The 16,493-nt window shown below is 44.2% G+C and overlaps 1 protein-coding gene across 2 annotated transcripts; it reads right to left on the bottom strand.

Annotated features, from left to right (window-relative positions):
* Window positions 1-5,390: 5,390 nt before the first annotated feature.
* Window positions 5,391-16,447, bottom strand: MRPL30 (mitochondrial ribosomal protein L30). Of its 2 annotated transcripts, none has more exons than XM_062209945.1 (6): window positions 16,309-16,447; window positions 14,058-14,134; window positions 12,460-12,540; window positions 6,048-6,194; window positions 5,704-5,777; window positions 5,391-5,623 (listed from the first exon to the last, which is right to left on the bottom strand). In XM_062209945.1, exons 1-6 carry the CDS (start codon window positions 16,313-16,315, stop codon window positions 5,491-5,493), a joined length of 519 nt encoding a protein of 172 aa, XP_062065929.1. In that variant the 5' UTR covers window positions 16,316-16,447; the 3' UTR covers window positions 5,391-5,490. The 2 variants fall into 2 exon arrangements, with proteins under 2 accessions (XP_062065929.1, XP_062065930.1); XM_062209946.1 differs by having other exon boundaries at window positions 16,197-16,442.
* Between the last annotated feature and the right edge of the window lie 46 nt (window positions 16,448-16,493).

Below are 16,493 nucleotides of genomic sequence, written 5' to 3'. Positions count from 1 at the left end.
ACTATAGAGTAGCTTTGCCTGTTATATGAATAGAATCATACAGTTCGTACTGTTTTGTGCCTGACTTCTTTTGTTCAACATAATTTAGCCTTTGAGGGGCGACCATCTGGAATAGCAGTTAAGACCCTGACTGAAACCCTCCACACCCCGTATCAGAGTACCTGTATTACTGTCAGTCTTTATGCTTGTTATACTGATGGCTACAGAGTGATAATGTATGTTATTCTGATTTGCACTTATCTAGCGGCTAATGATGGAATCTTGCCACATGCTTATTGGCCATTTGACTATCCCCTCTTGCCTTGTGCTTTTTTTCCCTAAAGATTTCTTTATTTTACTTGAAAGTCACAGTTATACAGAGAGGAAAGGCAGACAGAGAGAGAGAGAGAAAGAGACATCTTCCATCTGTTGGTTCACTCCCCAGTTGGCTGCAAGGGCTGGAGCTGCACCAATCCAGAGCCAGGAGCCAGGAGCTTCTTCCAGGTCTCCCACGTGGGTGTAGGGGCCCAAGCACTTGGGCCATCTTCCACTGCTTTCCCAGGCCATAGCAGAGAGCTGGATCAGAAGTGGAGCAGCTGGGTCTCGAACCAGCGCCCATGTAGGATGCTGGCACTGTAGGCGGCAGTTTTACCCGCTACACCACAGCACTGGCCCTCCCTTGTGCTTTTAAAGTCTTTCATCAAGTGTTGGTGGGATTTTTGGTCTTTTTCTAACTGCTTTTTAAGGATTATTTTATAAATTCTAGATATGAAAAAAATATATATATATCTTGTAACTCTTTTTCTAGTTTGGGCTCTGCATTTTATCAGTCTTCATGGAATCTTTTGAAGAACAGAGTGGCTAATTTGAATGAAGTTTTATTTCAACACTTCCTTTTACTTTCTTATGTCCTATTTAAGAAATCTTTGCATATTCTAAAATTGGGCCGGCGCCGCGGCTCAATAGGCTAATCCTCCGCCTTGCGGCGCCGGCACACCGGGTTCTAGTCCCGGTTGGGGTGCCGGATTCTGTCCCGGTTGTCCCTCTTCCAGGCCAGCTCTCTGCTGTGGCCAGGGAGTGCAGTGGAGGATGGCCCAAGTGCTTGGGCCCTGCACCCCATGGGAGACCAGGAGAAGCACCTGGCTCCTGCCATCGGATCAGCGCGGTGTGCCAGCCGCAGCGCGCCAGCCGCGGCGGCCATTGGAGGGTGAACCAACGGCAAAGGAAGACCTTTCTCTCTGTCTCTCTCTCTCTCTCACTGTCTACTCTGCCTGTCAAAAAATAAATAAAGAGGCCGGCGCCGGGGCTCAATAGGCTAATTCTCCGCCTTGCGGCGCCGGCACACCGGGTTCTAGTCCCAGTTGGGGTGCCGGATTTTGTCCCGGTTGTCCCTCTTCCAGGCCAGCTCTCTGCTGTGGCCAGGGAGTGCAGAGGAGGATGGCCCAAGTCCTTCGGCCCTGCACCCCATGGGAGACCAGGATAAGCACCTGGCTCCTGCCATCGGATCAGCACGGTGTGCCAGCCACAGCGCGCCAGCCGCGGCGGCCACTGGAGGGTGAACCAACGGCAAAAGGAAGACCTTTCTCTCTGTCTCTCTCTCTCACTGTCCACTCTGCCTGTCAAAAAAAAAAAAATTAAAAAATAAAATAAAAAAAGAAAAAAAAGAAATCTTTGCATATTCTAAGACATGAAGATGACAACTTGATGTTTTTATTTTCTTAAAGTTTTGGTGGTTTATCTTTAACATTTAAGTCTCATAATTCATTTTGACTTAATTTGGCATCAGAGTCAAGGTTCTGGTTTTCTCATTCTCATATGACCATTAAGTTATGTAGCATCACTTATTACAAAAACTACTATAGCATAGCCTCTCCCTTCACCTGGCTGCAAAAGCTTATCTTTCTCTTAGGGCAGTTCCTGAATCTAAGAAACTTCTTGATGCTCCTACCCAACTAATTCTAGGCTCCTTGCTTGTTCTCACAGTTCCTCTTAGAGTTCAGACTTTGCTATTGAGAACCTGCAATACCTTCCAGCCAATTAACCTTGGGAGATTTTGTAGTAACAAAGTGTAAGTCTCCCACTTACACTGCTACTATTTACTGCAGCAAATGAATCCCGCCAGGCTCCTGCCCCTGGGGGATGACCGACAATGTCATCGTTATCTTACCTCACTTGGGGGACTTGCTGTACTGTCACTGAGCCCCTTTACTTAATCTGATCATACCTGACTTGGAGGACTATCAAGCCATGTCATCCCTAACTGAAACTCTCCTTTATAATACAAGTATACTTCAAAAAGTTCCTGGAAAAACAGAATTAAGGTAAGCTTATCTTGGTACAGTTTTTTTGGAATTCATGTATAGTGTTTTCATAGTATGCATATTCCACAAACTGACTGACAATCCTTCATATGGTCCTCTGAGGGACAGTCAACCCAGAGAACAGAACTTCTGGTACTTATTAGTTCACATCAACTAGACACAGACCGGAAAATAAGCATGTGTACAGACAGCAGGTATGCTTCTGGAGTAGCAATGCCCTGGAACCAAGGTGTTTCTTATCTCTGCTGGAATTCCCATAAAAAGTAGACAGGTTAGGGAATTGTTAAAGGTACTCTCCTTTCCTAGAACGGTGGCTATTATCTATGCTGAGACTGACAGAAAAAATGATGATATGAAAGCAAAAGGAAATACTCTATTAGATCATTATACCAAACAGACGAAAGCCTCAAAAGAGATATTGCTAGAGGAATCCAAAGAGGTCATTATAAAATACAAATGCTTAATTCTGAAGGGTCTTGTCAGTTTGGGCAATGGGCTCTAAGGAGGCCACCATTATCCCTGTCTCCTGGTAGTCATGCCTTTGGGTAGCTTTCTTCTTCCTTGAGCATGGGCAGGACCTGGCTTGCTTCTAACCAACGGAAGGCAACAAGAAGTGATGGGAAACACACAACTGTATTATGTAGGTGTACAGGGCCCATCTTGTTTGAGTCTGCCCAATGCTGGTTTTGAAGAAGCAACTTGCCATGAAATCTACAGCCATCAGGAAATCGGTTCTGCCAGCCTGAGAGCTTGGAAGCAGATCTCCCAGTCAAGGCTCTATCTAGAACCCAGCCTTAGAAAACACCTCTTTTGACCTGTGAGACTGGAAGGACACTACCTAGCTAAGCCATGCCCACTTTTTTTTTTAAATTATTATTAATTTATTTATGTGAAAGGCAGTTAGAGAGAGAAGAGACAGCATCTGTGCTTCATCCCCTAAATGGCCACAATAGCCAGAAATGAGCCAAGCAGAAGCCAGGAGCCAGAAGCTTCTGGGTCTCCCACAAGGGTACAGGGAACCAAGCACTTGGGTCATCTTCTGCAGCTTTCCCAGGCACATTAGCAGGTAGATGGATTGGAAGTGGAGCAGCACCCATATGGGATGTCGGCACTGTAGGCTGGGGCTTTAACCTACTGAGCCACAGCGCTGGCCCCAGGCCCACATTTTTGACCCACAGATACTGAGAGACAATGGTGTGTGTGTTATTTTACGGCAAATTTGTGGTAACTTGCTACCTGGCAACAGAAGACTAACAAACTGGCCTAATCTTACACGGTCTCCTCCTGGGTGGCAGGGGCTGAACCATATTGGCCACTTTCCACTTCCTTCCCAGGTGTACCAGCAGGAAATTGGATCAGAAGTAGAGGAGCCAGGCCTACCAGCACTCTGATATGGACAGGGCAGATATTAAGAAAAAAACAATAAGTTTTTTTGTGTTGTTGTTGCTTATGTGTTGTTGCTGCCTAAGCAGAATTTTACAAGGACCAAAGGAAAATAATGGCTAACTAGGATGCAGTGGTTCTTCACCATCGTCTTCAGTTAGCCACCACAGGCGTCCCCAGTGGGGGGCCTTCCCTAAAAGTCTGACTTCTGCTTGCCCCTCCAGGTCAAAAATAGAAAAAAGAGAAATAAAATAACCTCTCTCAAAAGATTTCTCCACCCTTTCTCTTATTTCAAATAGCAACCTTATCTGTTATCAGAGGTTCCTTAGGAATTTGAAAAAGATTAATTTTGAAGCTGAAAATAGTCTGTTTCTGAATAAATCCTAAAATGCTTTCATTTCATATCCTTGTTCCATGAGGAAAAAACTTACACAGGGCTGAATACACTTTGTCCAGAGTGAAATAATAAAGTTTAGGTCTAATTAGACAATTAGGAAACAAATAGTACTTTTGGTATGAAATTTCAGGATAAAATGAACCCATGCCCGTGGCTGTATTTACAGTCAAGCACGGGGCAGCCACTCCAGCTGCATGCAGAGTTGCAGGAATTGGGCTGTATCTCCGTTCTCAGCAGAACAGACTGGAAGCAAGCTCCTGTTTTGGTCAGCTTTGGATTCTTCCAACACAGAGCAGTGTTCACTCAAAGAGCCTACTATAGTTTACATATGATATGGTTTGTTCCCCTCCATTCTCCCCTACCCCCATCCAAGGTTCATGTGCTGGAGGCTTGATCCCCCATGCAATGGTGCTGAGAAGTGGTAGGACTTTGAACAAGCGGGGCTAGGGTAAGGTGATTAGGTCACAAAAATGCTACTTTTGGAAGGGACTGCTGCCGCTCTCCTGAGAGCAGTTATTACGAAGCGACTCTGACGTCTTAGCTAGCTGTCTTGCTACCTCTCTCACCATGGGATCTCTCGCACACAAGTTCCTATCATGATGCTATCTGCCACAACGGGACACGGCATGATCCCATGGCCAGATGTGGCTGCCGGAGGTTGGACTTCACAGCCGCCAAAACCGTGAACCCAAATAAACCTTTCTTCCTTACAAAGTGCCTAGTGTTTTGCTACACAAAATGGACTAAAGACAGCCATTCAGAATTTGCTGAATTCAATTAAATGAGAAAACAACTTTTACAAAAAGTTAATGACAGGGCCGGTGCTGTGTAGTAGTTGGCTAAGCTTCCACTTGTGGTGCCAGCATCCCATATGGGCGCTGGTTCTAGTCCTGGCTGCTCCACTTCGGAACCAGCTCTCTGCTATGGCCTGGGAAAGCAGTAGAAGATGGCCCCAGTCCTTGGGCCCCTGCACCAGCATGGGAAACCCGGGAGAAGCTCCTGGTTACTGGCTTCGGATCCACACAGATCCAGCTGTTGCAGCCAGTTGGGGAGTGAACCAGTGGATGAAAGACCTTTTTCTCTGTCTCTCCCTCTCTCTTGGTAACTCTACCTCTCAAAACAAAGAAACAATACAAAGTTAATGACAATTGCTAACTATGGTGGCAGTGGACCTGAAACTACTGTTTGAACAGTGCTATCCTTACTCATTTTGGAATCAAACTATCAGGGGAAAAGGGAGAGCATTAAACCAAATAATAGCAGAAGACCCTCCAAGTCTTTAGGATAAGGAAGAATCACAGGGAGGTCAGTCAGTGAAAATGACTGGGATTTAATACATTGTAGGGAACACACTTTCTCCCCACCATTAAGTAGAAGCGGTTTGCACTGTTAACCTGCGCTGCTCTGGTGTCAGGACTTCTCTGTGCCCTGCTCCACAGGTTTTAGGTGCCACTGCACGACCAGTTCCCCGGTGCTCTTGAGGCACGTGCTGGACATGTTCTCCTCTGTTGGAAGGCCTTGTGGCAACTTCAGGGGCTGGATTCTGGGACATAAGAAAACGTGTTTAGGATTGCACTAGGTGACACATCTTTTAAAAAACTGCTGAGATAGTAAACAACAAACCTTATCAAATGTTTAACCACTTTCAGTTTGGCATTCACCGAAGGGATATTCTTGTGAACCTGAGGGGTGTGTGCCTATGAATAAAAGAAAGAATGCTTGGGTCAGTTGAAAAAGCAGATGGCACCAAGTTTCAGTCAAATGTTAAATGGGGGGCTCACTCAAACTTACAAACCTAGAGATAAATGCAAATAAATTGCATTTACAAACAAGCATACTAGTAACACATTTAAACTAAGAAATAATAAATGTACACCTTAACAATAAATGTATGCATTAAGGTTTAAAAAGTATAAAATTTAGAGCAGATTTAAACAACATTAACAACAACTAAAACAGCTACATACTTTTCCTAATCCAAGCATCTTTATTATATTTTTTTCCCAATACGGACGTCGTTTTGTACTTTTTATCCTGGTAACAACATGCAGTTTGTGAGGGTGCTGTGGATCCCCACCGTATTTTTCATGATCCGCAGGTGAGGGCTGAAATACCTGCAACGGCAGAAGCACAAAAGGCACATTTTCAACTTACGCTTAGTTATTATGCATCTCCATTTCTTCTTAAGTGCGCACACAAACACACACAACTACACAACAGTCTCATTTCTAATCTTCAACCTCAAGGTAAACATTTCTACCATTCAGATTATTCAAACAGAGTCTAAGAATTTCATGTCTTAAGAAACATCACACAGGTGGCTGGCGCCGTGGCTCAATAGACTAATCCTCCGCCTGCGGTGCCGGCACACTGGGTTCTAGTCCCGGTCGGGGCGCCGGATTCTGTCCAGGTTGCCCCCCTTCAAGGCCAGCTCTCTGCTGTGGCCCGGGAGTGCAGTGCAGGATGGCCCAAGTGCTTGGGCCCTGCACCCCATGGGAGACCAGGAGAAGCACCTGGCTCCTGCCTTCGGATCAGCGCGATGCGCTGGCCACAGCGCGCCAGCCGTGGCGGCCATTGAAGGGTGAACCAACGGCAAAGAAAGACCTTTCTCTCTGCTTCTCTTTCTCACTGTCCACTCTGCCTGTAAAAAAAAACAAAAAAACAAACAAAAAAAAAAACACACCAAAAAACAAAAAACCACACATCACACAGGCAAGGATTTTTTTTTTTAAGATTTATTTATTTATCTGAAAGGCAGAGTTACAGAGAGGCAGAGGCACAGAGAGAGGTCTTCCATCCGCTGGTCCACTCCTCAGATGGCCACAACAGCCAGAGCTGAGCCTATCTGAAGCCAGGATCAGGAACTTCTTCCCAGTCTCCTGCGTGGGTGCAGGGCCCAAGGACTTGGGCCATCTTCTACTGTTCTCCCAGGCCATAGCAGAGAGCCAGATCGGAAGTGGAGCAGCCAGGACTCGAACCAGTGCCCATATGGTATGCAGGCACTGCAGGCGGTGGCTTTACCCACTACTCCACAGTGCTGGTCCCAGGTAAGACCTTTTTTTTTTTTTTTTTTTTATAGATTTATTTATTTATTTGAAAGAGTTACAGAGGGGCAGAGGCAGAGAGGGAGGGAGAGAGAGGTCTTCTACCTCTGGTTCACTCCCCACAATGGCCACAATGGCCGCAGCTGAGCTGATCTGAAGCCAGGAGCCAGGAGCTTCTTCTGGGTCTCCCATGCAGGTGCAGGGGCCCAAGGACTTGGGTCATCTTCTACTGCTTTTCCAGGCCATAAAAGAGAGCTGGACTGGAAGTGGAGTAGCCGGGACTAGAATCGGCACCCATATGGGATGCGGTACTGCAGCCAGCGGCTTTACCCACTATGCCACAGTGCAGGCCACTTTTTTTGTTTTGTAACCTGTGGAACAAAGCAGGAGCATGCAGATGACACTAAAGAATGCAAATGTCTAGAGGACACATTAGTACCACTGTGAGCTGGGCACTGGGCTGCACCCTCTCCCTGTTCTTCAGCTAGGTGTTGACTGTCAAATGGGAGAACGTGTAAATTAGAAATGAAAACAGGGGCTGGCGTGGTGGCACAGCAGGTGAAGCCTCTCTCTGAGACGCTGGCATCCCACATGGGCACTGGTTAGAGTCCCTGCTGCTCCACTTCTGATCCAAATCCCTGCTAGTGTGCTTGGCAAAACAGCAGAGGATAGACCCAGTGCTTGGGCCCCTGCACCCACATGGAGATCTGAAAGGCTCCTGGCTCCTGGCTTCAGCCTGGTCCAGCCTGATTGTTGTGGCCATTTAGGGAGAGCAACAGAGGATCGAAGATGAAGATCTCTCTCTCTCTCTCTCTCTCTCTCTCTAATTATGACTTTCAAACAAAATAAATAAAACTTAAAAAATAATAAAAGAAAGGGGCTGGCACTGTGGCATAGCAAGTAAAACTGCCTGCCTGTAGTGCCAGCATCCCATATGGGCACCAGTTTGAGTCCTGGCCACCCCACTTCTGATCTAGCTCCCTGCTAATGTGACTAGGAAAGCAGCTGATGATGCCCAGGTGCTTGGGGCCCTGCACCCACATGGGAGACCTGGAAGAAGCTCCTGGCTCCTGGCTTTGGACCTGTCTAGCTCTGGCTGTTGCAGCCATTTGGGGGAGTGAACCAGTGGACAGAAGGTCTCTTTTTCTGTCTGTCTCTCCCCACCCCAACACCTCTCTGTAACTCTGCCTTTCAAATAAATAAATCAATCTTAAAAAAAAAAAAAAAAAGAGAGAGAAAGGAAACACAAGTTACAAAGAGTATGTACAAAGTACCACTCATGAGAGTATAGCAAGTGACTGATAAGGCTGCTGGTGCAGGCTGAGAAACAAGCTCTACAGAGCTGACATCTCAACTGTTTCTCTGAGTCGAAGGTCCCAGGAAGCTACTACATAGAAACCCTCCATTGAATACACTACTCTACTGAACAGAGATGTATAACACCATTTGTACTCCCACTGCAACATCTGAAGGCAACACAGATTGTTCCTCAATAGAATACAGTTCAGCTATTCCAAATAAAACTGAATATGACACAAATCATAAACTCTGATGCATTCTACAGGATACAATGCTGTCATAAGCATGACTAAGGTCTACTATCTTTGCAAGTACAGACACTGAAGGATGGCCAGAACACAAGTATTCCTGAGTCTAGCCATAAAACAAAACAGATTTCCACACCACTATACCTGGCAGACAATGGTATTTGTATCTTCTGTACCAAGTGCACGACTGCCTATGTTTTTAGGAATCATGTAAGATGTATAAAGGTCTCAAAGACAGATGATCAAGAGACATCTCTTGGAGAATATGGTCACAAAAGGCTTCCATAGCCTTGGCAGGCCCTGGCAAGAGCCTCGGGTGATCACTGATGTCATTAATAAGAGTGTCAATTGTTAAATCAACAACAGAAGTCACTGTGCACTTACTCCCTGTGTAGGACCTCCATCCTTAATGAGCTGTACTATGAGAATCTACTGCAAATCCTGTTCTCAAACTGTACTCTATATGTTGTGTGTGTGTGGGTACAAACTGTTGAAATCTATGCTTAACAGGGAGTTGGTCCTCTGTATACCAAATCAAACTAAAAATGAAATGGGAGAGGGAGATGGAGGTGGGATGGGAACTGGGGTGGGAGGGTGGGTATGGGGGAAAGAACCGCTATATTACTGAAGTGTATCTATGAAAAAATGTATTCATTAAATAGAAACTTTTAAAAAAAAAAAAAGGAGACATCTCTGTGAGTAGACCAACAAATTTTTCTTTTTTTACAAAAAACAGTATTGGGGCCGGTGCTGTGGTGCAGTGGGTTAAAGCCCTGGCTTGCAGCACCAGCATCCCATGTCGGCTCCAGTTCAATTCAGCTCCACTTCCAATTCAGCTCTCTGCTATGGCCTGGAAAAGCAGTGGAAGATGGCCCAAGTGTTTAGGCCCCTGCACTCACGTGGGAGACCCGGAAGAAGCTCCTGGCTTCAGATCAACTCAGCTCTGCCGTTGTGGTCACTTGGGGAGTGAACTAGGGGATGGAAGATTCTCTCTCTCTCTCTCTCTCTCTCTCTGCTTCTGCCTCTCTCTGTAACTCTTTCAAATAAATAAAATAAATCTTTAAAAAAAACAATATTATTCAATGATTACAAATAGTTTTATAGAAACTTATCCACTGAGAGGTTCACATTATGTTGCTAAGCAGAAATCAGCTAGGAAAACATATAGATGACTCACAGGTTTATAAACATACAGTCATAAAGGATACTGAAGGAGTTGACAGAACTGTCTCTGGATAGGTGAGATTAAGGGTATTTTCTGGCTCTTTTTGCTTATATTTTTCTCTGGACTTTGAAGAAATGTAGGGTGAGAAGAATGGTAGAAATCAGAAAATGGGGCAGATGCATGAAAGAAAAGGAGAAACTATAAAAAAAGTCTCAAAGGACATGAAACACTTGGGGAAAGCAAGCAGTTCATTGTGGCTAATGCAGAACAAAGCACGAAGAGGGTGAAGTTAAACTATGCTCAGCTGTGCTCAGCCTTTAGCAAGTGCCAGCAGGAATACAGAGCAACTGAAGACTTGAAGCAGTGTGACCTATTTCAAAAAAAGCTTCAAAAAGAAAACTCTTACAAGAGGATAAAACGAACTGAGGCTGAGACTGGAAGAAGGAAACGCAGTTAGGGAGTATGTATAGCCATGACTTAAAAGGCTGAGCTACAGTCATTCCAATAGAAAAGGGCTGAATCTGGGGACATACAGCAGTAAACGGATGGCTCTGTAGTGAGTGGGTAAAGGAGACGGAGCTTGAGCTCGACTCAGATGTCTCTAGTCTGGGAAGCCAGGGAGAGGACGGCAGCGTGAACTGACCTAAGTAGCATGGGGGAGCACTTTCCTTGTTCAGTTGTCTGGAGGGAAAGCAAGAGGAGTTTGATTTTGGATATGTTTAACTTGAAATACCCATGAATTATCTAAGCGGCAATGTCCAGAAACCCAGTGAAGAATACAAGAGTAAGTTCAGAAAATAGGCAGGGGCTGAAGGTATGCACCTCAGGGTCATTTCTATGAAGTTTTAAAGTCTTCATGCTTACCACAGTTCATGATTGAAATCACTGCCCTGCACAAATTTAAAATGAATGCTAACATTTGTATCTATCCTTAACTTCTAACAATGCGAAGTAAGAAACACGGAACAATGTAAGACAAAGGAATGGAAAGACCATGACTTGAAATACAAAGAGATTTGTGACAAAAGCATATCAAGTACATTAATGGTATCAAAGTAGTCAATAGTAGTACTATTTCACCTTTTTTTATTTTTTTTTTATTTTTGACAGGCAGAGTGGACAGTGAGAAAGAGACAGAGAGAAAGGTCTTCCTTTCGCCGTTGGTTCACCCTCCAATGGCCGCCGTGGTTGGCGCGCTGCGGCCAGCACACCGCGCTGATCCGATGGCAGGAGCCAGGTGCTTCTCCTGGTCTCCCATGGGGTGCAGGGCCCAAGGACTTGGGCCATCCTCCACTGCACTCCCTAGCCACAGCAGAGAGCTGGCCTGGAAGAGGGGCAACCGGGACAGGATCTGTGCCCCGACCGGGACTAGAACCCGGTGTGCCAGCGCCGCATGGCGGAGGATTAGCCTAGTGAGCCGCGGCGCCGGCCACTATTTTACCTTTTAAAAAGAGCAATGGAGAATGGTGGTGGAGAGGCTAGAGATGGAGGAAAGGCGACCTAGTGTTTCATGAGTGTAAAGTTTCAGCTCTGCAAGATGAAAGGCTTTCTGGAGATGGATTACAGTGATGGATGTACAACAACGTGAATGTATTTAATGCTACTGAACAGTTCACTAAAAAATGATTAAGACAGTATATTTTATATTATGTGATTTTTATTACAATAAAAAATTAGAAAACCAAACAAAACCCAGGCCTAACCAAGCTAAACGTAATCTTTACCATACAATCCAGGGATGGTCCTAGGCATTTACCCAATGAATGCAAAACTTAATCTACCTGGGGTCAGCACTGTGGCAGAGTCGGTAAAGCTACCACCTGCAGTGCCAGCATCCCATGTGGATGCCAGTTTGTCTCGGCTGCTCCACTTCCGATTCAGCTCTCTGCTATGGCCTGGGAGAGCAGTAGAAGATGGCCCAAGTCCTTGGGCCCCTGCACCTGCGTGGGAGACCCAGAAGAAGCTCCTGGCTCCTGGCTTTGGATCCACCCAGCTCCAGCCATTGTGGCCATTTGGGAAGTGAACTGGCAGATGGAAGATCTTTCTCTCTCTTTGCCTCTGCCTCCCTGTAACTCTGCCTTTCAAATAAATAAATAAATCTTAAAAAAAAAAATACATATCTACAAAAAAGCCTATACATGAATAAAAGCAGCTTTTTTATTATTGCCCCAAATTGGAAGCAACCAAGATGTCCTTCAATAGGCAAATTTACAAAGAAACAATATTCATCCACTCCACGGGATATTCAGTAATGAAAGAAATAAACTATTAGGCCACAACACATGCAGGAACCTTAAATGGATGCTGCTAAATGAAAAAAGCTAGTCTAAAAGGACTGGCCCCAGTCCAGCCCCGGCCATTGCAGGCGTCTGGGGAATGAACTCTCTGTCTCTCAAATAAATAAAAAAATAATAATTTTTTAAAAGGTGAGACCTATTGTAAACATATACCACTGGCATATGTAACAGAGCATTCTTTATTTTTAATAATCATTTTACAAATCCTACTGTTTTAGCCTCTCAACTACTACCTATATCCACATAAAATTTAACATATGTTTTCAATATTATAAAAATAGGTATCATTTAAATATAATATGTAAAATTTAAAAAATTATTCTTACTTTATCTGGGATTCTTGATTTGGTAAATTTGTGACGAATCCAATCTGTACAAATGAGAGACTCCACACCTTTTGTCACAGTCTAAAATATGATATAAAATATTCATTTTTTAGAACTCTGTATTGTGCAGAAATCCATACTCACCAATCTCTAGGTTATGAAAATCTGTTCTGAGCCAACATATAATTTTTAAAGGTTTATTTCAGCTCCCAAGATGAATACATCCTATCTCACCATGAACACATAATAAATCCGAAAGTACATAAATATAGACTTCCAGGGCAAGGGTTGGTGACATTTTTCTGGAAAGGACTAGATAAGTACTTCCAGCTCTGGAGCTATACAGGCTCCACTGTCAAGACTCAACTCTGCCATTACCAGGTGAAAGCCAGCATGGACAACAGGTAAATTAATGGGCATTGCTATGTTTCAATAAAACTTTATTTACAAAAATAGGTGGAGGCTGTATTAGTTTACCAACTCTTGGTCTAAACTAGAATATAAAATAATTCACCTTCAACAAACAACGTAGAAGAAACCCAAAATGAGTTTCGGTTTTCTTTCTAGTCCTAAAAACGCCATCATTCCTAGTTCCTATCTCTTGTTTGAGTTTTGCATTCGTCCAATCCCATTTTTCTCAGGCTGCTGAAGAAAAATATTCACCGGGAATGGCACTGTGGTGCAGCAGGTGAAGCTGCTGCTTATGATGCTGTCATCCCATATCAAAGGGCCAGTTCCAGTCCCAGCTCCTCTGTTGCCTATCCAGCCTCCTGCTAATGCACCTGGGAAAGCAGTGCAACACAGCCCAGGTGCTTGGGCCCCTGCCGCCCGTGTGAGAGACGAGGATGGAGTTCCTGGCTCCTGGTTTTAGCCTGTGTCAGACTTGGCTGAAGATGGCATAAACATGCAGAGAATGGGCAGGAAGGAGTGGACGTGGGAAAGGAAGAACAGGGGCTTTTACACAACAAGAACACTGGGCTCTAACTCTGTTCTGCTGCCTGCCAGCTCTGAGACACGCAATATCCTCTCAAAGTCAGCTTCCTCAGTTTTAGAAAGGACTTAATACTGCCCTCATAGGATTAACCTACGGGTAAGATAATGTATGTAAAACCCTGACATTATCATCATCTGCACCTAGTAGCAGGTGCATATCTAGACGGGCCCAAGCAGATTAGGCTGCACCATCACACTTTCTAAAACAAAGACCAGAGGAAATAGATAAAAACACCAACATTAATGGTTTCTGGAAGGCTGCTTCTCTTCTTTCTGTTTTCCTATATTTTTCTAATTTTCTATGATTGAAAATGTACTCCTTTCATAATTGAGGGGGGAAAAACCCTAAAACTTTAAGAAGATTAAGACAGACCAAGTGGGAATCAACAGTACATTTTTTTTACTGACAGGTTTTTCAGGAAAAGAACATCTGTGATTCCAAATCTTTAGGGATGAAACAGATGAAGCTGTAATAAATAAAATCAACCCCAACACTAAAAAATATAAAAGGAATGTGTAAACAAATCAAATATACTTGTATAAGAAAGAAAAAATTCCTAAGGATTAGGGAACAAAAAGATTATTTTTTGCGAAGAAACTCTTACCTGCAGTCTGCTCGGGTGCCTCTGAACTAGCAAGCACAAAATGCCTGCCATGGTGTGATGACTGTTCTCTCGAGAGGCTGTAAGGACCAGAACACAGATCCATCGGTCAGTTAAATCTTGGAAACAGACAGGCGCCACATTCTCTATATTAAAAAAGTAAGCAAAGGGTGGGCATTGTGGCAAAGAGGTTTAAGCTGCTTCTTAGGACACCCACAACCCCTATGGCAGTGCCTGGATGATGTCCTGGTGACGCTCCGCTTGAGGTTCTGGCTTCCTGCTAATGCGCCTGAGAGGCAGCGGATGATGGTCCTGATACTTGGGTTTCTGCCACCCTTGTCAGAGAGTCAGACAGAGTTCCTGACTCCTGGTTTCATCCAGGCCAAGCCCTGGCTGTTGTGAGCATTTGGGGAATGAACAAGTGGATGAAAAGTCTCTCTCTTGCTCCTTTCTGTCTGCTTTCAAATAAATAAATCAAGGGTCAGGGCTGTGGATTAGCAGGCAAAGCTACCACCTGTGGTGCCGACAGCCCATATGGGCACTGGTTCATGGTGCTCCAATTCCGATCCAGCTCCCTGCTGACACACCTGGGAAAGCAGCAGAAGGCCCAAATACTTGGACCCCTGCATCCATGTGGGAGACCTGGAGGAAGCTCCTGGCTCCTGGCTTCAGATGGGCCCAGCTCTGGCCATTGTGGCCATTTGGGGAGTAAACCAGTGGATAGAAGACCTCTCTATCTCTCTTTCTCTAACTTTGCCTTTCAAATAAATAAATAAATAAATCTCATTTTAAAAAGCAGCAAATTAATTATAAACTTAGTTGAAGTTTAACAGTAAAGTCTTGGTTATTTTAATATAGTAAGGGTATAAATTAATTTATAATAAATGTTTTATTCAGAGTTCTGCAAAACTCCAGGTAGTAACTACAGTATACAGTAACCCCATCTCATTTTCACCCAGTGAATTAGCACCAAGGGTGACTCCATAAAACCAGGAAATGGGAATTTACCATTATTTTAAAAGTCTTCTTCAACAATGAGGGCAGATTAAAAAGATACTTGGCACAGAATCACAGAAAATTAAAGAGCTAGAAGGGACTGAAAAAATCCCAACTCCTACAATTAGAAATCAACTACTCCTAATTTACTGGTGAGGAAAACGCATGCCAGAAAGTTTACCCACGCATCCAAGGCCAGCTATCAAGAGGGTATGCAGCATGGAACCCCCTTCTCCCAAGTCCTGGTCTAGAGTACTTTCACTAAATTGTAACACTTTACTGCTAAAAAAGGAAAAGGATTCTTGCTTAATTTTTAAACTATTTTCTAACATACAGGTAAAGCTTCTATAATCTAAAAAGGTCATGTTTATTTGGTAAGGCACAAAACAATTATAGCTTAATATACTGAAAACAGAAAGATTAGGTTTATGAACCATATGTGTACATATATACATATATATATACATATGTACACATTAGGTTTATGAACCATATATACACACACACACAAACCTTGGGCAGGTGGCCTTATGCTTTTCAATTTCCCCCCCCAAGAAAAGAAAGAAAATTCTTGTCTCGTAAATGAATTACTCTACCTGAAACAGTACCCGGTACACAAGAAGTCCTCAATAAATGGCAGTTCTTATTATAATGAAATTATTACATGATCACAAAGCTAATAATACTCTGAGACATAAACAGGCTAAGCGCTGTACTTCAGTGTCCACAGATTCTAGCTCAGTGAGGCTCTGCAGGATTTTCCTGTGATGTGGACAAAACAATGGAGTTGTGGGACTCAATGCAAGGTGTCTCCTGAAAAAGAGACCTCAGAGAAATCCCTCAGCAACTGCAACAATTTAGCGCTGAATTATTTCACCGTACCTCTTCCTTCCAAGCTAAGCATTTTTATATTGATGCAACTCATTTAGCTTCTCTGATCACTTTGATTTCAACAAAGCACCCTACCAATCAATATTTCTGAAAGGCAACAAATAATTCATTTTTAAAAGGTGTAGCAAAACTACTCTCGGTGTGCGCCATGCTTAATGACCTGCTCCCAGAGTACAGACGGAAAATTGGAAGAAGTAACTTTATGGTAGAGAAATCTGACAAACGACCGGGGATGGGACTGGGAAGCAGACCTACCTGGGCGGCCGCGAACCGCAACGCAGAATGAAATACGGAAGATCAAGCTGCTTTGGAAAGAGTTCCCAGATTCAGACTGCTGGCGGAAAATGCAGTATTTTCAGTCACTCACCCGCCATTCATCAACGCTGGACGACCACCCACTGTGAACCTTCCCACCAAGGGGAAGATGAGGGGAGGAAGGACGACCAGGTCCGACACTCAAACCTTCCGTCGCAGCGACAGCTGAACTGGGACACTTCAGTTCCGGCGCAGTTCCTTCCACTCAAGTCCCAAAGGAAAAGAGCGCAGGCGCAT

This window comes from Lepus europaeus, chromosome 13 (assembly GCF_033115175.1).
Source record: "Lepus europaeus isolate LE1 chromosome 13, mLepTim1.pri, whole genome shotgun sequence".
Lineage (NCBI taxonomy): Eukaryota > Metazoa > Chordata > Mammalia > Lagomorpha > Leporidae > Lepus > Lepus europaeus.
The sequence above is the reverse complement of the archived record's forward strand: the minus strand, read 5'-3'. Positions and strand labels throughout refer to the sequence as shown.

Excerpts from the sequence above, each read along its gene's own strand:
- MRPL30 (XM_062209945.1), bottom strand. Across the intron at positions 12,541-14,057 it reads GGCACCCGAGCAGACTGCAG|ACTGTGACAAAAGGTGTGGA; the intron begins GTAAGAGTTTCT and ends ATCATATTTTAG. Across the intron at positions 5,778-6,047 it reads AGATGCTTGGATTAGGAAAA|GCACACACCCCTCAGGTTCA; the intron begins GTATGTAGCTGT and ends TTTTATTCATAG.